The sequence below is a fragment of the Patagioenas fasciata genome, chromosome 6 (assembly GCF_037038585.1).
Source record: "Patagioenas fasciata isolate bPatFas1 chromosome 6, bPatFas1.hap1, whole genome shotgun sequence".
Taxonomy (NCBI): domain Eukaryota; kingdom Metazoa; phylum Chordata; class Aves; order Columbiformes; family Columbidae; genus Patagioenas; species Patagioenas fasciata.
Genome location: NC_092525.1, coordinates 20670550 through 20695683, shown reverse-complemented (window position 1 = coordinate 20695683; position 25134 = coordinate 20670550). Strand labels below are relative to the sequence as shown.

Sequence of the window (25134 nt, the reverse complement as noted above, 5' to 3'; positions counted from 1 at the left end):
TCCTGGGAAAGCTGGATATGACAATTAAAACTTACTTACTAACAAAATACTCTTTTGAGAGCTTCCTAAGCCATGCTGTCTGGATTGAGCACGCATCACAGCAGCAACATCTTCAAGCAAGGAGATTCTCCATGTTTACTGAGTTCCTTCTTTTCACAAGCAAAGTGCTGGTGAAAATACAATATGGGACGTAGTGGAGCCCATTGATACAAGTGCCTTAACCAGAGAAATGGGTAATCAATGCACGGACATACTGTGCCTGCAGCCTTCCTGAGTTTTCATACGTGGGTTATTAATCTAAACTTACAGAGAAAATGGAAGTTAGAAACACCACTAAAAGACAGTACCAAAATTTAATGTGTACCAAAATGAAACAATAAAAGCTTCAGCATAGTATTTTTTATTACCCTCCAGGTCATAATAAATCATTAGTTGGTTGAATCAAAGCACAAAATCACAAGGACAAGATAAAGTTAGGTCCTTTATAGGAGGCTTCTAAGCCTATAGGCTCAATATTCAACCACTACTGAAATCATACTTCAGCTAGGCTATCCCGCTGATCTTGAATATTGTCAAATATCTCCTCTCTTCCTCCAAAATAAACCCCAAGTATGCAAACCAGGACACTGCCACTTCAAAAAATCTGGGCTTTTCTGATCCAGGAACAACAACCCAAATTCAGGTTGCTGTATCTGGCTCTGTTTGCCACAGCAGTAGACAGACACATCACAGTTACATGTCAGAGTGCTTACTCCAGGTTGATAATCAGGAAAGGTGGTCAAATTTACAAAAGCCACTTGACTCATATAAGAAAGCTCCTTAATGAGATTACATCGATGCTTCTCAAGAAGGGCAGGCAACTGCGCTGCAGTACATGTCCTCACAGGCACCCATGAACCATAATCAACATCCTCTGCTGCAGATCTTCTACAGTGTCCTTGGCAAATTTCTATCACACAAAAGATATCACAGTTGCACAGCGGATAACAGAAGTGTTTTGGGTTGGCAGCTCAATTACGAAGCCCATAATGAGTACAGAGCACTCTTCTTTACATATGCAATGTGCTCTTCCTTTCTTAAAGCTGTCACAGAAACTTTGTCGATAAGTGCGGAGGCGGTAAGAAGGCTACAACTAAATGCATGTTCCATTGTTCAGATGTCAGAGAGCCTGAGCTGTTCTTACAAGAATTACATTTAGACAACGTCAGTCTGAAAGGAGAGAAACTGGTGATACCAACCCATCATCATCAGCATTGCTGAAAACCCTCAGAAGAGTGTTTGACCTTCAAGATGTTGGAAGACTCAATATACTTCTGAACAATGTTGCATCAATGGAACCATTTTCCTGGAGTGAAGCTATTGCTGGTTATTTTATGCCATGACCCACCAAATGTCTTTGAAAAAATCATTAACAACCAACAAAGCTGTAGGAGGCAAGCCCCTGGAATGATCCTGCTCAGGTCAGTCATGAAATGACACAGAATATTCCTCTTGTTTGACCTGGATTGCAACGCATGGCTCCAGGAGTAGAAATGAAGGACAAAACATTAATTTTGCTTTGTGTGTTTTGTTTGTGTAGGTTTTATTTTGTTTGTTTGTTTTTATAGCAAGCTCTCTCCATCTCAGATGCCCTAACCTGAGTGGACTAGCAGTGTAGCTGCTGCAATACAGACATTCACAGGATCAAACTGATGAATTTGGAGCCTGTTTGGGGCAGAGACAACTCTGAAGTGCAGAAGACCTTGGGGGATGTGCAAAGAAGTTTGTTCCAAAATGTTCTCTTCACTCTGCTCATGACAAAGCGTTACAGAAAAGCTGGCTGCTCATCCTGCTCCAGCAGAGGTTCAGTGTCTCCTGGAAGCGTAGACAACTCTCCCACCTTCCAACATTCCCAAGCAGCCAAAGGAGCAGCAGCTGCTTTCCAGTTCCCCATCCCAGCAGCATCCCTCTGTACTTCCCTCCCCTTACCAAGGATCTGGAGCATCAGGGCGTACCCGATACTTTCTGTATTTGTTCTATCTCAGAAACGCACGTGAGGAAGTGCATCGCTGTGCTAGGAGTACAACTGCTATATAGTCTAACAATGCTCTGCTGTCACCAGACTGTTCTTCACAATTCGGTTTTCACTCCTTCAAGACAATTTCTAATACGACAGACAACTGAAGTTAAATACAATAACTTGGGAAACTGGGATAGCGAGGCACAGTGGCTTTAAATGTTGCATTAGATACTATTGTGTTCATCGCGATTTAGAATTTAATATGCTGTATTTTGCTCCACATGACACAGTTGTCTTCACAGAAGCTACATAATAGGGCATATTCTGGTGCATGTAAGATCAGTCTTTTCTTATCTCAAAGAAACCTCCAAAAACAGGACAGTAAAATTTAAATCAAGCAGCTACCAAATAAGGCAGGAGATAAAGCTTGTATCAGTTAGCCCATTGCAATAAAGACAGAGAAGTCAAAATATTAAGTACAGTAAACACAAGTGATCCCATGGGACAATTGCACAGCATGTCTGAAGGTGGGATTCACAACACACACTCAGCTCCCAGCGCCTTCTGAAATGTTTCCAACTTCAATGCACTTGGAGACCCACAGGCAGAGCGAAGTCAACTTAGCAAACCAGTCAGCTTGCATCCTCCCACTCAGTCTGCAAACTGCTCATCAGTTTTGTGAGAGTTCTTAACAATTCCCTCTAGCAAGTAACTGTCTCAGCATCTGGCCCTGAGCATGAGGAACCACCATTTCGCGGCGCAGGGTTGTTGCACTGTCGTCTCCTTGTTCGTTGACCTCCTGAACATGGAGACCAGCTGGCCCAGCAACCCCAGTTTCCATTAACAGCAGCATCTGGAAAAAAACCCAAAGCCAGAAAGGACTGTCAGAATAAAGCAGCTCTTTCCATGGGAAAAGCTGTCAGCTTCCATGAATCATATTTAAATACAAACAGCTCTGCCCCGTCCACAATATATATACTTGAATCATTAACAATGAGCGATTGTTTTAAAGATGTTAACTTTCTGCTCAGCATTCTGCTGTTTGTTCAAACTACACTTTATGCAGCAAGGACAAGGAAAAAAAATCAATTAGCATTATATTTGTTTGTAGAGTGTTTCTGACGTAGTCCAAGTCTAGGTAAGAAAAACAGCAATTAAATTCTTGTCAGCCACATTTTGAGGTGCTAGAGGAAATGTTAGCATGTTCTTCTTCAATGAGCAACAGCTTGAATATTCAGCTTTCTATCCATTGCTTTTCCTATTACATTGTTTCTTCTGGACCCTGAACATGTGAGTGACATAAATTCAAAATCCTGAGAATCATGGAGCCGAACACAAAGGCAATACATAAAAGAAAGAAAGGGGAGCGAGAAAGGAAGTTACACGTTGACAGGTGGATGGATGTGAGTCTTTGGGAGAGTCGGATGCAATTACAGGTGTAGTAAGCAGACTGGAACAAGGTGTGACTCCACAAATTAAGGTTCCATGGACTTCCTTAGAAACACCTACAAAATTGACCCTCTGCTCAGTGAAATCTTGGCTTTAAATGTGTTTCACCCTGGGTTGGCTAGAACACAGTAATGCAGAATGAGAACTGGATAAAAGACTGTAAACAAAGTGCAATGATAAATGCAGTGCATCAAATTGTGGGATGGTGCCAGAGCTCTGGGTGCCTGATATCTGGTGTTATTTAGCATCTAAATTAATGAGCTGGAGGAAGTAAACAAAACGATTAAATTCACAGATCATTCTAAACTAGAAGGAGTTAAGAACATCAGTTAGGAGACAGCAGCGATCCAAAGTGACCAAGAAGCATTGGTAAATGCTTCAAAGCAACATAATAAGATTTTAAGATTAAAAAGCATGATAGTATATCCGGGGGAAAACAGCCTGCAACACGCTGGCTGTATCAAAGGGAAAACTTAGGAAACAGAGCTGTTAGAAGAGACCTGAGGCTTGTCATGGATCATAAATTAGGTAGGAGTTTGTATTTTGATATTATTGCAAGGTGCATTTATGCAGCTTTGAACTGCAAAAGTAAAACCACCCCCTCATGAGTGCCGAGAAATTTAGAAGAGGGTAGGCAAAGTGTATCTGTCCCTTTGCGGGACCCAAACCCCTTGGGCGGGACAGAGTGGGGACAGCCAGCACCGGGTGTCGCTCCCCACCCCTGGACATTCCGAAATACTGTTGGGACTGCCATTGGCCTTGGGGTCCCTCTTACCTTTCCTCTTGCTGATCTCACAGGCCATGCCGCTGTAGCCAAGGGGACACAAACATTCACACTTGGTTCCTGAAAGGAAGCGGAGATGTTGGAATTAGAGCCACCAAGTCACATTTCCCTACAGACACCCATTTCTTCTCAGTGCTTCATCTTCTGTGAGGAAGGGACAGTAGGTGAAATGATATCAGCATTTTTCTCTGATGGTGAAAGCATAAAATAGCAATAAAGCAGGGGCGCTGTGATCACCCTGCCACCCCTCTTACCTCCCCAGGCATTTGTTCCTGCCACTGCACTAAAGCTCAACCTCAGCTACAGTAATTCAGCACCGTGGGGTACCACAGAGTGCCCCCGCTCCTCTCCAAAATAGGTATCGTGGTAGAGCTGAGAGGGAGCAGACTGCAGCATTGGGAATGAGCACCTGGGACAGGAGCATCCCAGCTGGCTTTGTGGCCAAGCAAAAGTCCATGTAACTGCAAGCCGGCTGCCCCGGACTGCAGTGGGATGAGAGGAGAGCTCCCACCTAGGAAGATAAATGGTCATTTAAAACCTCTTGTTGAGAAGATTCTAAATGAAATGCTAACTTGACTCAGCTCCTAAAGAGTTATTTAAACAAGGATCATCATGAGACCAATCCTTTAAGTGCTACAATCAACTAGCTGGTACCTGAAGCGACTGTTTCTGCATTAGATACATTTAAATTATAACGATTATCATCAGGACTTCTGCAGATGCAGATTGGAATTGGGCACTTGACAAAATGGTCCTTTTGTTAGAAGCTCTCATCACATCATATATATGTGTTTAGGCAGTGCAGTTTTCATTCAATTTGATTATTTTTCCCCTTCATTTTTAAATCACAGCCTGCTTACAAAGGAGGACAGCTTTTATTAGAAAGGGGGGTGGTGACGGTGATAACTGTGCTTGGCACTTATATGGTGCTTTTCATCTTCAAAACACTTTTACAAGCACTAATTAATGCTGAGACAGTAGTCACTTCTCTGGGAGGATGGAAGCAATCTTAAAAGCAAAGCAGGAGACTTAAAAATGTCAAGGTTTTTTTTTTTTTTTAAATGCATAATTGAGAATGAACAAATTCTTCCACGAAACTGATACAGATGGTCACTCCCATTAAAAAGATGCATGCCTTGACTTTACTGTCTTTACTTACCTGTGGCACTCTACAAACAGACCAACTTAAAACAAAAAAATTACCTGAAAAAACAAATGACAGGAGAAACTAAAGAGCAGATTGCAGATTACTTGCCAAGCTTCCTCATTCCTGACAAATTCCCAGCCCATTTCTCTTAAAAGGGTACAAAAGTGGTGCAAAAATCCTCCTACCTTGCAGAAAGGGGATGCCATTGCCATGGCAGGGAGCACAGTGACAAGAACTGGTCTCCAGCTGAAACTCCTCAAGAGCTCGTCGCAGATTTTCTTTTATCGTGATTGCATTAGCAAAGTCAGTTGGAGTCACCAGCTGATACAGCGGCTCTGCCTAAAGGGAAGGAGAAAACTGCATTTGTTTCCCAGTTCAAGATGGTGTGAGCATCGCTGGGCTCGGTGGGAGCACAGTCAGACAGGGAAATGAAGGCCTTGTGGTACAGGTTCCAAGTTTTCCAATAGTATCACCTTAAATCTCGTGAACAACAAGGTAACGAAGTCTGGAATACATAGAGAGGTCCTCCCCGTGCTTTACAACACCAAAGCGGTTGCAAGGGCATAACGAAATACAACACCCATACCATGAGCCGACAAGCAGTAAAGGCTTCACAGAAGTTTCATTAAAACCTTCCTCATCCATTTTCCTGATATTGACATTTTTAAATCAGACTTGCTCAAATTTAGGTTTCCTGAGTTCTCTCTTACTCCGATTTTAAAGAAATCCCCCAAAACTTCACCCACAAAGATCTCCTTCATTCATTTTCCAGCCACACAGCACAGCCCACGGTCACAGGCATTCACAACTGCGCTTGCACCTTAACCACTTCTGCACTTCAAGGCTGATTTCTCTCTTTATGAAGCCAAGATAAGGGTTTCCACTGCCTTCAGAATGAGAGGATTGTGAACTTCATCCGCAGATGAGGTGTGTGGGAGAAGATAAGGGGGTGACAACACTCCAGACTTTGAATAGCTCATTTGTTTTTTTTTTTTTTTTCCTGAGAACAAGCAAAAGTTAAAGTGTGGTCTCAATATTGCCAGTCACCCACTAATGCCAGTGGGATGACACTGACATGTGTCACCAGAGGATTTATCCCACATTCCCATCCTTGCTACAGAGATGCCTGCCATACAGGCCACAGCAATACAGTATGAATGAAAGATCACCCTCCTGCTATCACAGGCTCAAGCTACAAGAAATACAAGAATGTTTCAATTAAAAAATGCTCATTTCCTGCTGATGTACATCCACTCTTCATCAATTATCTCTGATCCATACTTTGCTTTTTGAATTCAGATCATACAAATGAGGAAATACACGAAGAGCGACCTGCCAAGCCCCTTCAGCAGATGATTTATGAACTGATTTGCTTCAGTTTTACCTAACTAAGCATTCTTGGCTTGACATTTAGTCACACTCTGCTGGTACTTTTGATCTTCAAGTCCCACAGGGATATTGGTATGGAAATGAAGGATTATATATACCAAATCCAAATTACATCCGTCTGGGGTTTTTCACTGGGCAGCCTGGTCAGTGATGCCAGGCAAGACAAAGAAAGTTGCAATTTCTTCTGAGAGAGTTTTCTGTACAGAGGGTTGTACTGATGTTGTCTCCTGCCTAGAGACCTTCCAGTGCATTTCTGGAAGGTTCATCCACAGCGCACAAGGAGTTGTTCTAAGATTCTTGTGACATAATGACTGATTTTTGCTTTGCTTCATATCTTTTAAAATTTTTATTTTAAAGAAAAGTCAGAATTTTCAATAAGATACAAATACCTTTTACAAATATAAATATTTTTGCCTAAAACTAATTTTTACAGTTAAAGCCAATTATACAATAATAAAATCAATTTCTACCACTATCAGTCCAAACTCCTGTTTAAAAGGATGCTCTCTTGCACCTTTCTACTATTCACTCAGAGTGAACTTATTTCGACATTAAAAATGATGAGGTAGAATTGCTACACACTTCTGCTCAGTTTTTACTTTTACAGTGCCTTGCATTGCTAAAACTCTTCAGGATCAAAAAACCTTGACTCTTCAAAACTGAACTCATACTTTTGAGGTTTAACTCTGCTCCATAAACACCCAGGGACGTGTGATGAACCTCCTGACCTTCTGAACCAGAGAGAATTGTTGCTAAATAGTCACTGGTGTTCAAGGAAGACAGGAGAAATTTCAAGAAAAAGAAGTCCTTATAAAATAAATGCTGCCAGATATATTTTTGATAAGTAAAAATATCTGGTAAAACAAGGTGGATAGTCTGATCTGCTTGGTAGGCAGCAAGCAATCACATCTGCAAAGCCAAGTCAGAAGGGGGAAAGCTGTTTAACTCATGTACTTCGAACCACGCCACTCTTCTTAACATGTCACACCTTTCATTTTCTGAATACCCAGTCTTAGAGGAACCATGTTGCAAAATACAGGTCTATTATCTGCCCTAGAAATTTCCTTTTTTTTTTTTTTTTCCTTTTTAAAATCCTGTTTACTTAAATACAGAGTTTTCCAAGGCGCTCAGCTAAGTGAGGCTGAATGAAGCAATGGGTACGGTACCTTTAGCTTTATGATTTCAGGGTTGTACTGTACAGCATCTCCCCACTCCTGCATGAGTGCAGCCGTCGGGAGGTCTTTGTAAGCCAATGTGGTGATGTGTTCGCTTGCTCCGCCACGCACAAGGACGATGAAATCTTCCACGTACTGTTTTTTGGAGGTGCTGTCTGCAAAAATAAATACATTCAGAAAGCGGCCAGCTCTGCTCAGGTACGTCTTTGTGGAGTGCAGATGAAACATCAGCTCACAACAAAACACCCCTGTTTATGATACCCTATATCTCTCCCCCTAATTTTCTGCCCGATGGTTATGAGCTTGTAGGTCTTTCCACAGCCTGAAGCTCCTCACCACCATGAATGTTGCCTGTTCTCTTCCACACATTTTCAGGTGCGCCCTCCTCCCACTGCAACACCCCAACATCCCGTATGTCCCCTGAGGCTCCCACAGCACCCTCACCTCCCTGCTTTCCCCATTTGGGCTTTTTTTGGGTGCAAAAAGCAGCATGCTGGGCTGCTCTGCTGAGAGCACCAGCCAGGCAGGTAGTGACTGATCTGTCCCTGCCTTTACCCAGGACACTGAGCAGAGATTTCCTTCCTACCCAGCAAAGAAAATCTTGCAAAAAAGCAAGCTTTGAGACACCTACAGCTCTGTTAAGCTTAGCTGGGGTTAGCCAGCAGATTCAAGAGTGGTTGTGAATAGGTAGGGAAATGTTTCAGGTAGGCAGGATCAAAAAATCTTTTTTTCACTATGACAAAGGCTAGAAATTGAACGGCAGAAGCATTTCATGCTTACCTCCAATCTCTTTTAAAAGTGATTTACAGCCTGCTTCAGTTATTCCAAGACCCAGATAGACGCCATAAATACTTCTACCAATTTTAAAACCATGTTGTGCACATTTCTGGACATCACTCAGAGAATAACCTTAAATACACACAAAAAAACCTGTAGTGTTTTAGTACAATTGTTTGATGTTTTATGTCCATACACACAGAATATGCAAGGTGATAAATATTTTTTCTTTGGGGAAAAAAGGAGATGAGATGAAGAAGCCTTTTTTTGGGATATTCAACAGATCTATATGAAGTAAAATCTCTACATTATACAGAACTCTGAAACCAAGTGCAAATGCAAGGTAAATGCTGGAAGAGGCTTTTCATAACCATCTCATCTGTTCTGGGTACAATGGAACTGTAACAGGTGGGAGCCTGGTTTGTGACATAAACACCAAACTTTTTTGACGAAGGACTACCCACCACCCCTCCCCATCATCAGAAGGCAAGCTTTTTAAGAACAACAGATTAAGTAGCTTTTGCTCCCTTTGCCAGCTCACTTCTCCAACTCTTAGCTGCAGTAAGAGCCTTAATTGCTTCATGGAAGTTTCTCCATGAAGCCTTACTATAGCACAAAAGAATTTGCCCTAAAAATCTACAAATGCTTCACATGTTCTTCACCAAAATCCTTATCCAAACTCCTTGCTGTCCTGACACTCAAGAATATTTAGGCAGTTATCACGGTGAAACATCAGATATGACACTCAAGTATCTCTTTTCTTTGCCTGCCTTTTTTTCATAATCCCTCACATTTCCCTGAATTCTTTACTTTTTTAGTTAAACTCATGTCTTGATGAAACAAACGTTTACATGAGCTCACAATGCAAATATCGCTGTATGGCTGTCCTGTTCCTATGCTCTTCCCATACATCTGACATTGGCCACTTTCTAGATCAGAAAAGAGGATGCACAGAATTTTGGATTGATGCAGGACGGTCCCTATGCATGTTCATCCTCCATATGCACCTGAAGGGAGTAACCACTATTTTATTACATTTTTGAACAGCATAATCCAGACCTCTCTCCTGCCATGTTTCACACAGAAAGCATCAAATAATGAACCACAGCCACATCTGGCATATTGGATTATATGTGAGAACAACGCAAGTACCAACCATGTGAAACGGCATGTGATACTAGATCTGCAAAAGATTTAATTTCCAGCACAGGCAGTACAAACATAACAGTGGATTTGAAAGGAAAAATCTGAATTCTCAGACTAGACCCACCAAACACCATTGAGAAATTACAGCCCAGCTCAGTACCAGGTAGAGTGTGAAAATGTTGGTGTGATTGCAGACACTGACAGGTCACATTTTGATGCAAAAAATAATACACATTAGTTCAAAGAAAGGTGGCTTGTGATGGGCTCACACCAACAGCTGAGAAATTGGGCAGCGTTAATGTTCTGAATATCTGAAATCTGAATCTAAACCGTGTCCCTCCAGGCTGTATCTGACTCCAGAATAAGCAACTTCCTAGACAGCAGAGAGCAAACAGACTGAACACTGCACACAGCAGAGTCCACTAAATGCTTGCACAAATAGACAGCGAAGGCAGTTACTCACTCCTATGCCAATGAATAAATAAGAGAGTGCAGCTATTGATTAATGTCACACAGCTTGCTCTATCCTACACAACAATCATCATTTCTCGCAAAAAAGGAAGCCAGAGTCAAAGAGCAAGAGCAATGTCAGGTACAAGAGTCACCCAGCAAATTATTTACTGTTTTCTACGTGCTGGAAAAGCTCTCGAGGCTAACGGTGTTTCAGAATTGTCATTTGAAAGGTGACGGAAAAAAGAACTTGGATGCAGGTTTCCAGAGCTAACGAAAGAGGTAAGCTACACAATTCTCATTCATCTTAACATGTTGCCAGCCTCCAAAACGTGCTATCTAAAATCCTTGCTACAGGGTCTTTTTTTGTGAACTGGCAGCACTCACAGTTTCAGAACTAGATGAAGCCCCTGATGCTGAGCATACCTTGAAAACCAGGCTCTTTATTCATCGCCATAAAGCACTTCTACTTCCATATTTCCTGCAGACCTTCTTGGAGATGTTGCTCCTTCTTCCACCATTTCCCTTTTCTGACCTCAGTCCTGAACCATCACTGGGTACACACCGAGGAGTTTTCCCACCAAAAAGCTGGCCCCAAAGCTTTTTCAAGACCATCAGATGCACATACCTGCCTTTTGGAGCTCCTCGCTGTTCAGGACTAAAGTGTATTCATAGATGCCACCAACGGTGGCCTCTGTGATGTAGTGGGTCCCGTAGTCTCTGTAGAGCTCTCGGTACTCCCCGTAGCTGTACTCTGACGGGAGCTGATGGAGTCTCTGCAGGAACTCGTAATGCAGCATCAGGGCTCGGGGCTTCAGCTTATAAATGGCAACAGCCAGCTCAGAACGGGCATGGATGAATTTGCTGGACTATGCGAAATGCAGAAACACGAGAGAATCCAGAATTGAGGGATGTCATTCTTATGACCATGTGTGGTTATTTGCCATTAAACAATTAATGCTGGTCAGGATTTATCAGGTTAACAGTTTGCAACTGGAAATGTTTTAATTCAGCAAAACCAAACCTTTTAGTAGTAAAGTTTCTGAAAATCAGGAGTCTGACCGGTATTACAGAAAGAGTGAGAGACAGTGATTGCAGGTTAGATGATGGCTCAGGCCATGACAGCCAAGTTCCAGGCTCTGTTCTGCAGCATCTCATGAGACTGCTCTACCACTAATAATATGAGCCACCCTTTGTCTTTCACAATCTCTCTCCTGAAAAATTTTGACATCTGAAATCATAATGTTTTATAGGTGAAATGGTAATTCCCTCTCTGATCCAAATTTATATTCCACAGAAGATACCATTACCAAAACTCAAAGGAAACAGGAAAACACAAACACACACATGTATTTATGTCTCTGTATAGGTATGTGTACACAGGTATATATTACATCTCCCCTCTCTGGCATAAAAGTCAGGAACAGGAGAGGTCTTTCGCCAGGTCCAAAGGATTTAGTGTCCAGTTGTTTGTGCCAGAAGGACAAGCATGTCAGGGGAGGTTCAATATAGAAATCTAGACTTAGCATTGTTTTTTTTTTTTTTTTTATGGATATCTATTGCAAATGCTTCTCACATACCTCTGATCTTGTAATGGGAAATGCCTCTTTTCAGGAAGCAAATGCAGCTTTAATAGCAACACCTGAGTGCACTTTTTACTGAGGGGGTAAACATAGATCAGTGATACCATTAAACCATTGACAAGAGCTAGGTTTGTTTACAGCAATAATAGATGAAAAGAAGAATTCAAACGATGGTGCACACTACCTCAGACTGAATCTCATAAAGCAGTCATAGGAGCTATAGATTAAAGCATCTCCAGCCAGCTCAAAGCGTGCATCTGATCACAGTTGCAACCAAATCTCTGCAGACGCAACTGGTAGCGAACTGTGCCAGCCAAATTTTGTGTCGTGTGTGTCCTGATCTGGCGAATGACATACTCAGAAGACAGATCACATCAGCCAAAGCAAAATGGCGTGTGTTAGTCTATAATTAAGCCCATGAAAGGCAGTTTTTTGTTCTACATTACTGTTGAGGCAGTCCTACAGTTGAAGAGCTTGGCTTTGCTGTTTGCATTATCACTTACCAAAGGGACTGCTCATGGCCTGCTGAACCCACATAAGAGGGATGGTCCTTCATGTGCGAGATGATACTCCACAGTATACTGCACAGACAACAGCCATTCACACATGGACAGGCTTCTGGACCGTGTGTTCAAGTGCAGAAATTCCTCAAACTGCAGAAAATCCTATTTGCCCTTCTTTCACCCCGGATTTCTCTATCAGTCACTGTAAGTCACCCATCAGGCAGAAGGAACTCTGGGCTCCTGGGTTCATCAGCTAAACCCCAATTCTACCTGCATGGATTCCCTTGGAGGAGTCACTGTGCTGGCTGGACCCACTCACCTCCCATCTGCCAGATTGCTTTGGCACCAGCGGAAAGAACTAAGATCTGGCAGGGCAAGGTGCACAGCACCCCATTGCTAGGGAGCAGTGTGTAGACCCTGTTAGGAGTGTCACCTTTACAGCTCCTACTAGTGAATTCACTTTATGGAGGGGAGGCCATTTGAACCTGCTTCTTAGTTTCGTTTTTTCAAAATGACTTAACTACAAACATCCACATGTGGATGCCCAGCAAGACAGAGGAAGGACCACATTCAGTTGTGGCTGATTTTGGAGGTTAGGCAGTCTGGTTCCTGGCTGATGGGTGAATGGAAAAGCTCCTGGGTGCTATAAAAACACCCAGAGCTGTTGTGGCATTAGTAAAGCCTTGGCCAATACAAACTGCAAAATCCATCCAGGAAGAAAGATTTCATTTATCCTAGTGCTGGCTGCAGACCTGATGATGGAGATCAAACGAACATACACACATACAGATGATGTGTTAGCAGAGAATTAAGTGGAGCAGTGCTTACAGTTGAAGAAAATCTTTTCATCCTTTGAATGAACTTCTTGAACCTGTTGTCATTTGAATTGTAACCAAGTTCAAACACTCTTGGTATTTTTATACCAAAGCTGAAGCTAGACTGTGAAGCTTTCGCCTTCAGGACACTGCTTTCATAATTTGAGTAGGAGTCATATTCAGTCATTGTAAATTCATATTTGCCTTTGGTCTAAACAGAAAGCAAAAAACAACATGTTTAATTTCCTGCATAGTGATTGTATACCTGAAGCATGGGGAAGGAGTACAGACACAAATATACTTGTGAATTAATGCTTGCATTTTGAAGGTGAAAAGCCTTGTATAATTGCAAAGCACTATTATTATTATTAACACTGGTACTTCAAGAATACTTGATTTACAGCAGCAGGAAAGCTACTATCTTCCTCCATACTGCAGGGACCTCAGGCTTCTACTTAATATGCCAATCATATGCAAAGAAGGTGAAATTTCAAACACAGACATCAAGTAAAGTACGAATTCTAAGAGAAAAGGGTTCCCTAATGGGCAACACTCAAAAATATCACGCTATGTCATCAACAGCATTAAGGTCAAATATATAATGTTTGAAATATAGCCTTGTTGTACCAAAAGAATAAGCTAGGTGCCTTTGCCTTCACACAAAGCCCATGGTCTGCTGTTATTAATACATCATAGGCTGTTATATCTCAAGGTTCTTCACAATTCCGTCTAAAATCAACCTTCCTGTGCCCACTGGCTGTAGGACCCTCTTGTACACATGGTGCTGGGAAGGTTGGGCTCAGTTTTAGCAACGACAAGGTCTAGGGGAACACTGCCATCTATTCCTCTGCACAAGGATATTATAAGGGGAATTGTCCAAGTTCACAGTGTGCATGGGCTACGATGATGTTCTAGAAGTAGGGCTAAATTCAGCCTCATCCCACTTGTAATGGGATGTAATTCTTTATAAAATGATTTAGTAATGAAGCTTTATTGGTATTACACTCTATATTTATTGGAATGTATGTATACTTCCTTGCAGAAGAATTTGACACATACCTCTGGTGTGTAGCTTTCTACATTGTACGGCTTTCTGAATCTCGTGTCCACGATATAATGGGGAGAACATCCCCCTGCATAATACCTGTGATCAAGAACTAATCCTTCCAAGTCATTTGTGAAGATATTTAACCTGTACATGAAGCATAACAGCAAAGTATCATCATCTCTTTAGAGGTAAATGTCAAGTGACTTGGCTGAGAATGGCAAAACCTCTTCATATGGGGTGATTAAATTTGACTTAATAGCTTTTCCTATTGCCGCTGCTGGGATGTGTTGCATTACAACCCCTTTTGTTGCTCACTGTCAGGACACCCTCACGTCTCCCTCTTGGCACACAGCTGAGGACATGGCACTCAACTCTACAAACTCACACTCAAACAGTAACAAGAGTCATTAGAGGAAACCTCATTAAAAAAAAAAAGAAGATAAATTGCTATTAGTCCATGTCTTGTCCCTATTAGCGTTCCAGGCCTCTGTTAGATCTGCTTCTCCTTATTCTGGGGAGAGAGACTTGTATGATAATGGCTCTGAAGCTCTAAAATATTAACTCTAATTTTAGAACAATCTGAAAAGAAGGGAAGTCCACTAAAAGCAAATTACTGAGCAATTGTAGCTTCAAAGAGCTGAGAAGTGTGTTCCTGTAATTGTCCAACATTATTTTTAATTTTGATTAAACTCAGAAGTACAAAGCATTAGCAATGACATGCAGCAACCATATCTCCAGAGAATAATGAGGAAATTATAATTTTTTCCTTGCAATTTGATTTTTTTCTTCTCTCTCTCTCTTTTTTTAATAAAATGTAAAAAGCCTTTCTTTTTTTTCCCCTCCAGAATGAGAGAAGACTCTTTTTCACACAGTCTGATCTTACAGAAAGTTACCAGAGTCTTAGCCAGCAAAAGCTGGATAAACTTACATGTGGATTAGAATCCCCCAAAATTTGGGGCTTGGTAACATGCAGGTTAATCCTACCCCACTCACGCAAAGGACACAAATTTTCCCATCTCTCACTGTCATGGAAGAAATCCAAGAAATTTTGACCCCCCCGCAAAACCAATGCACTCTGCAAAAATACAAATCCATAGTCAGGTTCAGATTTTAGACAATCCAAGATGACGATTAAAGTCACTCTACTGAAGTCACACAGTTCGATTTTTTTATCCGATGCCACAAAAGACCATTCTTATCCTTAAGTAAGAAAACATCTCATGAAAGTCACTGACTTACCCTTTTGCCAGGTTGTCTATTCCCCAGTATTGCTCCATTGTCCGGTCACATTTTTTAAACACTTTTTTGCAGTTTTTTTCATCTGACTGGTCCCCGCAGTCATCATCCCCATTACATAGCAGCCGCCGTGTAATGCATCTCCCTAGGATGCAAGGTGTAAATTATTCAACAATCAATCTATTATCCTGCTTACCATTATTTTGCAAATTTACAGTCCCTGACTCAGAGTCTGGAAACAAAATAAAAAACTCCTGTAATGTATGGTTCACAACTAGCTGGAAAATATTTCCTATCTGCATGGAAAACCTCAGATTTTCAATCACCAAACTCCATCCTCACAACTTTCAAAATCTTAAAATTCCTCGTTCAACCTAGAATTAAAAAAATCCCTAATTAAAAGAATAAAAAGGGATAGAGCAGAGGAAACAGGGCAAGGGAAAGCAACTCTGATCTCTGTCCTCCAGCTCCCCCCTGCCCTGGTAGGCTGCTCCCTGCACACTTTCCTCTCCACTGCCAGGGTGCAGACTCAAAGCAGAGGCTGATCAAATTTTGCATACGGTTAACTGCTGCCTTGCTTCCCCACACTGATTATAGCTTCCTTGACTAATTAGTTGTTGATATGGATGGAGGGAAATGCCATGAGAACCACCATCATAACCTGTGGTGCTCCTGGGCATGTGTCAAGGACACCCAGCGCAGGTTCTCCTGTTGCTGCCAGATCCATTTGTGCTACGGATTTTAATGATAAAACTGGGTTTTAATTTTCTACTTGGAGATTTTAGAGACATGCTTTAGATGTTGGCTAATACTCAAAATCACTGATGCAAACACAACACGAGCATGGATGGACGCCAGTCAACTCCTGACATCTCTTTAGCCCATCAAACTTTTTTTAGAAGCAGAAGGTTCAGCATGGAGGTGTCAGAGATGTCACCTAAACACCACCACTTCTCACTCCATAAGTCCTTACCTGTAACTGCACACACAAACCCATCACATCTAACTTTATTCCTGCAAGGATTATTCGTAACACAGTCTTCAGTTTCTTTGTCAGAGTAATCACACGGATCTCCATTGAACTGAGAAGGTTGTTCCAGGCGGGCAAATCTGTACTGTGATGAAATAAAAAATATTGACTCAAGTGTACCGAAATGGTGAATTTCACGCTTGCCTAGTTAAAAAACAAACTTTGTCTCGGGGAGATCTGATCTATGAGCACTGTCATATAAAAAATGTGTCAGCAAAGAAGTGTGATGCTGGTAATGTGCCCCATTTCAAAGGTTCCTGATCTGCGGCAGTTTTAATTTTACTAAGGAAGGACTGAGGATTGGAAGGGATGAATGGAAGTTTGCTTTTCTTTGACAGCTTGTTTAAATGAGCCTGACAAGGTAGTGCGGGCATTTGCAAGAGTAAGGAAGGATTCAGTTACATCTCCTTTCATTCAATTAGTGCTGGTAACGACATCCCTTGTTATTTTCTGTCAGTGTATTTACTTGGCCCTCTGTATCATTAGGGATTTTTTTCCGCCCACAACACTGCTGTGAAGCAGTCAATTACTCTGTCCAATATGTTAGCCCTCCTTTTCTTCCCAGCTTTTAAGATTAACTCTTTGATACAAGGCTTCACTCTTCCCAACTCCCATCACTGGTTATTCCCATTTAAGCCTGGGAACAGCTTCTCCAACTCGTTAGCAGAGGTCCCTCTAGCAATGGGGATTTTGCACTTCACACTATTGAGATCATTACTTTCATTTGATGGGGCTTCTCAGGTAGAAAATGCTCACCGGCAGACAAGAAAAAACATCTTAATCCTGAAAGGCACTGAGCGTCTCCAGGTCCCATGAGGGATCATTAGTGGAGATGGTGCCCTGCACAGATGCTGGAAGAAGAGGACTGTTTTGGAAAGTTCCTGCAACGCCTGGGCTTCCTGCCTGTGTTTTCACTAAGTCTGGGCTTACACCTTCTCAGGGCAGCAAGGCAGCCTGGAAACCACTGACATTACTGGGAGTGAAGAGCTGAAGAGCTAAAGCCACCTGAAAGCTAAAGCCCACAGCATCGCCTGTATAAGGGCCTTCCTCAGCAACTCCCCACTGTTTGCCCAACCCCATGCACAAAAAATACAAGGCTTGGAGGAGTGCCCGCCTCCTGATTTCTCAGACTTCATGCATAGACCACAAACATTCACCCTTTTCTTTTGACAGGGATCACAGTGGCTCCACGAGGACCAGGCGGAGAGCAGGCAGTCGCGGGGCTGTGGCGAGGTGCTCACGGACCGGACACGTCTGCCGTTGGCCACGCTCTTGCTGTTGACGTTGAGGGTCTCCTTTTCACCACTGCATTCAGCAACCCAAGAGCTTCATCATGTGAAATCACCAAGCCGCAAAGACAGAGCAACTTGGTTTGTAACCATACAAAACTACACACCAACAAGACCCAATGCTTTTTAGACCTCACCAAATCATGCAACCTCTAGATTTCCATACTCATTTCATACTGGCATTAGTTCTGTAGGAAACTTGGTCCACTGTTCAGTGTCCAAGAGTAGGCCCAGTCCTCTACACCACCACCATGAAGTAAGTCTGGAGAACATAGGTTTATCCAGCCAACATTGGAAACTTGTCCCACCAACCTGGCATCATCTCAACCTATGCAAGCCTCACTAAATAACCCATCACAGTGGCCAGCAGTAAAATCTGCACTCTTAGTGCTGCCCTTGTCTCACTGCTCCCTGCTGCTTGCTGGACAGGCAGTATTCGCTGCCGTACATGCCAAACAGCTCCAAGGTCAGACGCCTCCATGACAAACACCAGTCACGATGCTAAGGGCTGGCAAACACTCAGCATTTTTGAAAAGTAAGCTTAGGTGCCTTCCTTTGCCAAGCAGGCTATTTTTTCTCAAGCTGGCTAAAACCATTAGTCTTGGACTCTATTCTTGGTTCACAACAGAGGGTCGTTAACCTTTAAATCCCTTTCATCCCAGTAATGAACTTGAACCCCAAGTGTGAGTCTTCACTCTTCACCCCAGTCCTTCCCTCGCTCCCTCACGTGGCAACTGTCTCCAAGGCTTCCACGATGCCACAGCTAAAATGCTGCCTATTCTTTTGGTGGATTCAGTATTTCTGCTTAAATCCTCATCCCAGACAAATGCTTCCCTGTAGCACCTAATCTAAGCAGGAAGCTTTAGTAAAACATCATTGACAATTAGTTTCTTTTCATACCCACTTTGACAAGTAAACTACCACAGTGGTGTTCCCAATTCCTCCACCAAGACAAGCAATAGCATCAGCTGAAGCTGTAAGTATGATTTAGTGCCCGGTAAGGGGCTCCCATTACTGCATATTAAAAATCACATGAAATAAAGGAATTACAAAAAACTCATCAGCTCGCTAAGGCATGAAATCAGAGCTCAAAGTTCAGAGAACAGCGGAAAAATATAGTTAGATTGGAAAGATTAGTCACTGATTGACTGCAGTCCTCTGAAAAAGCAAAATCTATTAAACTACCAGAGAAAGAAAAACTATCTGTCAGATTCTTGCCATTTATGTACTCAAAGAAAACAAAACCCTGTTTTTCCAGCGCACTGTTGGGCCACTAGCACGGGAGGAGGCTGCCCATCACAAGCACAATTCCACATTACAATGCAACCGTGGCAATTTGTCGTATCAGATTTATCAAATAGGATTACTTTTCTAAAGGCAGACGCTTTGCACCACGTTAACTTCAAAACAACGTCTTTCGCTATTCATTAGAAATACAGAAATCACTCAAGACACCAATTACGTGGTATAGAATGTGAAAGCAGAGAATCCATATGGATTTTTCCTCTTTATCATATCACCCCACGGACATGACCGGAGAAACATTCACTTACCCAACGCAATGAAGGGTGAGGATGTCGAACGCAGCATAAAGCAGCAACACTCTGATGGGATATGGAGCAAACATGGTGCGTGATGTGCTCATCACTCCGAGGTACCATCAGTGATTCGAAACCACCACCGCTCCCATTCCGTCTGCCGGTTGGGGCGGTTGAGAATGGTTCAAGTAGAAAAAGATAAATTACCGGGCCGTTTTTCCACACTGTAAACAGCAGATGACCCACCACCTGGCAGATTCACAAGGCAAATATTGCAATTGTTAGTACACGGCTTTCTGGAGGCAAGTGGGAATGAAGCAAAGATCTGTCCAGAAGCGATTTACGCTTTCATTTGTAACCCTCCTTTCAAGAGATAGAGAAATAAATGAATATTTCAACAAATGAAACATACTTGAGTTTGGCAACAGGGAAGCAATAAGTAAACTAAAGTCAGCTTTCTAGGAACAGACTGCAAAATCATTTATTTATTTCTGCTTTTCATGTCTGCCTTCCAGAGGGAGCCCAGGCACGAGGCTCAAGCAGCTGTTCCAACGGCTCAGGGAAATCCGTCATCCCCAAGTGCCCTTTGCTGCCTCTCACCAGGGGGAAAAGAAAAGCCCCAGCCCCAAAGTCTTGAGCCCATGGAAAAAGACCTGTGAGAGTATCAAAATGAATATTTTGGTGTTTTCTAGCCATTAAGTCATTCTCTCTTTTAAATGGTCCTAACAGGAGTTACCAAGCGCTGATTCCCATCAGTTCAGCTGAGCTTCCAAAGGCAGACCAGCATCTTCAAAACCTTGCAGAACTACTCTTCAGTTGCCTGTTGAGGTAGCCTAATGGCTTTTTGCTTCCTAAGACACAACGGTGTTTTCCTTCATTTTCCTATTCAGTCTCAACCTACAAGAAGCATGTTAGAGGAATAAAAGTTCGCTGAATCTGTGTTCCCCTGCACAAAATGATGAATATCATTGTGTTTTCCCACCCTTTTTCTTGCTGGACAAACAGAGGTTCTTTGAACAGATGCAGTCTCACTCTGTGTGCAACCATAGCTTTTTGCAGCATAGTGTCTCACTCTGGGATAAGTCTCCGTGTGCTTTGATGATACAAAGAATAAATATATTTTAATTCCCTCATATGGAACTGATGGATACTATATATAAAATTAATCATATTCACCAATACAAAACAAACCTGGCAAGTTCAGTGTCATTACCTGGCCAAGTGCTATACCACTTAATGTGTCATAGTTGCCTTACAAATGACATTATTCTGATTGTGGAGCCATGTCTCTGCAAAATCAGCTACTGGCTGCTGCATCCTTCTAGTTTGCAGCTTGATGATAACAATTTAACACGGAGAAGCACATTAACCGATTCCTTGTAGGTATCTGCTCCGAATAAAAAGATTGTATTTCAGACAACCAGTTTTTTAACCTGATGTTACTGAACAGTCAGTGATTAACTGCCCTCTAAAAATGGAGGACAAACTGTTTGGAAAGATGGCTTAGTCTGTCAAAGCTTTTTGTTTGCCTTTTTTTTCTTTATTTTTTTGTTTCAAATGACTTTGCCCCGGACTAAATCGAAGCTTATGTGACACAGCTTGCTCAACCTTTGACACAATTGATTTAGCTGTTAATCATTTATGTACCCAAAAAAACCCCCAAAACGAAAACCACAATTTACAGGAAAAAGACCCCTCCGTATATGGGACCTTGGCTGGCTGCGAAATGCAGAGCACACCTGGTATTTCAACAGCAGCAAAAGAGAAGCTCAGATTATAAGCACAGAGCACCATCTAGATTTAACTGCAAACCATGACAGTGATCCTGGTGTGTGAAGATCCCACAGCAACCTGCTCCTGTTGCTGCTTGTTGCTGGTTTGCTGTCTCCCACCATGCACGTCTTACTGGTGACCATGCTTGCTCCTCAATTAGCAGAAAAAGGTTAGGTTTAAACAACAGCTAGGATACTATAGACAGAAATTCCTACACATTAACATAATTTTTCAGAGAGAACTGAAAAGCAAAATCAGTTTTGCCACATAATTGATAATCTGGTTTAATTAGAGGTAGCTCTAACACATAAAATCCACAACCACCACAGCTCATTCTTCATTTCCTTGCAGTTTGGGGCTTAACAGGTTCATGGATCAGAGGGAATGTCGCCTTGTAACACCTCCTGTGCCCTCTTTCCCCACTCTCCATCCTCTCCACCGCTGTCTGTAATAGCCACAGCCATCTGCTGAGCTGTTTTTGGTCCCAAAGCACTTAGTGCTAACCATGCTGTAAGTCACTGACCATGGGTTTCATCACACCTGGAAATGAAGCCTCAGTAAGTGTCCATCGTGAACACCGAGCTTCCAAGAGCAACGCATCCCTTGCAGAGTTCGTAACACGAAGGTACGCTTGTGACCCCTTGCTCCCTGTAAATAAAACCTGTACGGTTTCACCAAAGTAATGATTTTTTTTTTTTTTAATGGCAGTTTCGCGTCCAAATAAAATCTGTGAAAGACATCAGAAATGAAAGGCCCTCCCTGGGAATGTTAGACTGGAGCCAGCAAGCAGCTGTTTATGGTATCGTTTGTGCAATTTTCAAAAAGGGTTTATTTTTCTTCTCTGAGACAATATTTTCAGCCCCTGCTTCATAACTCATAACAGGTTTCTTTCCGCAGAAGAACACAACTGGCTCACTCAAAGGTAACAAGATGTTCAGCCACCAATTTTAACAGTGAAAGACATAAAGTGGCAAATATACTGTAAAACATACAAGTAAGAAATCTTAAAAAATGTCCACTACAACTGACTCCAATACAGTTATTTTCTGGTGGTGAGGCTAGTCTCTGAAAGGCTCTGGAAAATATAAATTCACCTTGTTGAGCTTAATTCTCCTTTTCTGGCTTTTGATTCACTAAAAATAATGCCTTATAGTCTCTCAGTCCAAACTGGGCACATGTTCACCTACTCTGAAAGCTCCGATTCTGAGGTCGTGTGAAGACAATAAGCAGTAAAGAGCAGACAAAGAAAGAAAAAACCCACCGCGCCCCATCCCTTGTCTCCATCTCCTCTCCATCAGACCTCAAGATAGCGCACACACATTTTCAAACTAGAAACAGCATTTTTTAAAGGAAAAAAACCAAAGAAACTTGCAATCTCAATGTGCCTAGTAAAAAATTTACAAAAAAAAATGCAGCATCTTACGGCATTATAACTTTGACTTATTTCTGGCTTCTGACGCTGAGAGAGCTCTTCTCAGACCCTTAATAACTATCCGTTAAAGACAAAAGATGCCACAAAAGGCCTTCACACTGCTAGTACCTGGCAATAATTCTTCATAACCCTTTATTTTCACAAATGTCTGGGGCTGAATGGACATTGATTTGCTGCCCATTAACATAGTTTTCTTTTAATCTATCGTGATTTCCTTTCTTTGCTGGTGAGGACTATTGATAGAAGTGGTGCTGTGGGAGCTATGAAATAGGGTTGGAAAGCCAGCAAATAATATCCGCTCTTAAAAAGACCTTTTTTAAAAGAATAAATTCTGTATCTGAAAGCCCCTTCATCAATAGGTAACATTTGAGGTTATTCTTCCTACTGAGATTTTTCAGGTGCTGATAAAACATTTTAGGGGTGATAGATGAACCACAGGGCAAACATGTCCATTGAGATAAGACTATTTAAAGCTCTAAAAACTAATAGCCGGAGAGTCGTTTCACTAATAGACCTGATATTTCCTGCCTCTAGTAGGATAATTTTAGAAAGAGACAGGCAATGTTACAGGTAATCAGGAAATAGTATCAGGATATCTCCCCATATTCCTCACTGTCATGCTGAAAGGTATAATTCAGTTTCTTCACACTTTCAGACAGCAAGTAAAGCAAGGAAAAAATACCCGTTTTCCTTCCTCAGGCCAGCTCTCTGCATTATCTCAGGTATTAAAAAAAAATCATATATTTTACAGTAGCAACATTAGACCACAGCCAGGAACAGAAGCAGAAGCAGAACCAGAAGCCCCAAGTGCACAGAGCAGTAAGCACAATGACAGCAACAGCATTAGTACAGATGCTTGTGTATATGACCCAGGCTCACATGTTCACCCAAACCCTCTATTTTACTGCTGCCATATGGATTTTGTTCATTCATCACTGTGGGCTTCCCATGTTGGCTTAGAGAGACAATTTTAGACAATGGATTCAAACCTCTGTAGACAATTACCAGCAGATATCCCCTTTCATTCCCTTGAAATTATATTCTTGTGACTGAGAATGTTACTCACCAGAAAACTAATAAATATGAACCTGACAGGACATCAGTTGTTTATAGAGAAAAGAAAGAAAAAAGGCAATGCTGCATGGAAATATGTATCACAACCTAGAAAAAGGAAGAAAGAGGTTAGCTAATCTGCTGCAGCAACTGTCACTGTGCAGTGATTAAAGCACATAGAACATTGTCTTTAATCCAATGAAAGCAAGTTAAAATTGCACATTCCCAGTCTACACAATCAATTGCTTTCCCAGAAGTCACTGGCATGGAAAAGAGAGACCTGTCAGAGTTCTCACTTGTGTAAAACAGTACGTTGATTCTGCAAACTATTTGCTAAATAAATTCTCATTACTGCAGGAGATCATAGACTTAATTAGCATTAGGTAAATCAGGACCATTTCTTGAACCAGTAATGTTTGAGCTGGATACTCTCATACACAATCTAGAGACTCCCAGTGCACTTATGTTACGGTAAAATTAATGTAATACAGTACATTGACACAACAGAGCATGAATCAGATTTTTCCCCCTTCTCAACAATGCCAACATACATCCAGGTCCTTCCTACTTTGAGATTCCTCACCATCACCAGACTAGATCTCAAACCTGCTCATTCTGCATTTTTAAACTGAGTCTGCATAGCAACTGTGCAACACGAACCATTTTTTCTGATTTTTCAACATAAAGTAACTTCACTGTGGGAGTACCAGATGAATATCAACAAGACTAGATTGGGTCTATACTGTAAAAACGTATTTTGGTTCAAAATCAAGCTTGCCCATGTCTTATTTCACTTTAAATTGACATTTCATAGCACCCTGAAAACAAAACAGATCATATTGCTCCTTTCAAGGACATCTGAATACAGTTAGCTAAGTACAAAATCAAAATGACATGAACACTAACATATTTTCATCACAACAGAATGACCTTTACTCTTAGGTGGACTCCAAATATTTCAACAATGTTCATCGACAAAGGCAATGAATATTTTGGCATGACCTAACATACATTTCCGGTGGATGAGAAAGGGGCAAGACATTAAGAAGAAATACAACATAATACACACGCACACATCCACATCTCTCCCTTCATGTAATTCTTACCCTTAAATTTCAAAGTTGCATCTTGCATATTTGCACTGCTCCCCTGGCAAAGAATGGTACTATCCCATATCTCCACTGGAACATCCAGTACTCGGTACATCTGAATATCAAATAACTTTATTTTGCATGTGCTGTCAAGAGTTCCACACCAGCAAAACACTTCAGCCTACTCCACGTGTTGCCCCAACCAGCAGAAATGTCCCACTGAAATATAAGGTGGCAACACTGACATGTTTTGTTGGATCAAGGCTTTGCTCTCAATTCTGTGCACATTGTGGAAATTGTTTTTTTTTTTTTTTTTTCAAAATTGTCATGTCTAAAAGCACATTTTTAATTTTAAATCTTCCTTGATGAGGAAAACGTGAGCAAAAGTAATTACAGATTCTCATGCCACAAAAGTACTCCAGCTTTG

General features: G+C 41.7%; 1 protein-coding gene across 2 annotated transcripts; it reads right to left on the bottom strand.

The window, feature by feature from the left end:
* Positions 1-384: 384 nt before the first annotated feature.
* C8B (complement C8 beta chain) lies at positions 385-19562 on the bottom strand. Of its 2 annotated transcripts, none has more exons than XM_065842192.2 (12): positions 19374-19562; positions 17689-17857; positions 16475-16616; positions 15505-15646; positions 14277-14409; positions 13231-13428; positions 10945-11185; positions 8724-8852; positions 7935-8098; positions 5565-5718; positions 4224-4292; positions 385-2852 (listed from the first exon to the last, which is right to left on the bottom strand). In XM_065842192.2, exons 1-12 carry the CDS (start codon positions 19463-19465, stop codon positions 2701-2703), a joined length of 1785 nt encoding a protein of 594 aa, XP_065698264.2. In that variant the 5' UTR covers positions 19466-19562; the 3' UTR covers positions 385-2700. The 2 variants fall into 2 exon arrangements, with proteins under 2 accessions (XP_065698264.2, XP_065698265.2); XM_065842193.2 differs by having other exon boundaries at positions 17689-17836.
* Positions 19563-25134: the final 5572 nt, after the last annotated feature.

What these genes read in the sequence shown, in the direction of transcription:
- C8B (XM_065842192.2), bottom strand. Translation starts at nt 19,465, where the DNA reads ATGAGCACATCACGCACCATGTTTGCTCCATATCCCATCAGAGTGTTG. An exon ending in GTTTGTGTGTGCAGTTACAG is followed by an intron (nt 15,647 to 16,474) that starts GTAAGGACTTAT and finishes CTTGCATCCTAG; the next exon opens with GGAGATGCATTACACGGCGG. An exon ending in TGGCATCCCCTTTCTGCAAG is followed by an intron (nt 4,293 to 5,564) that starts GTAGGAGGATTT and finishes GCTTCCTTTCAG; the next exon opens with GAACCAAGTGTGAATGTTTG.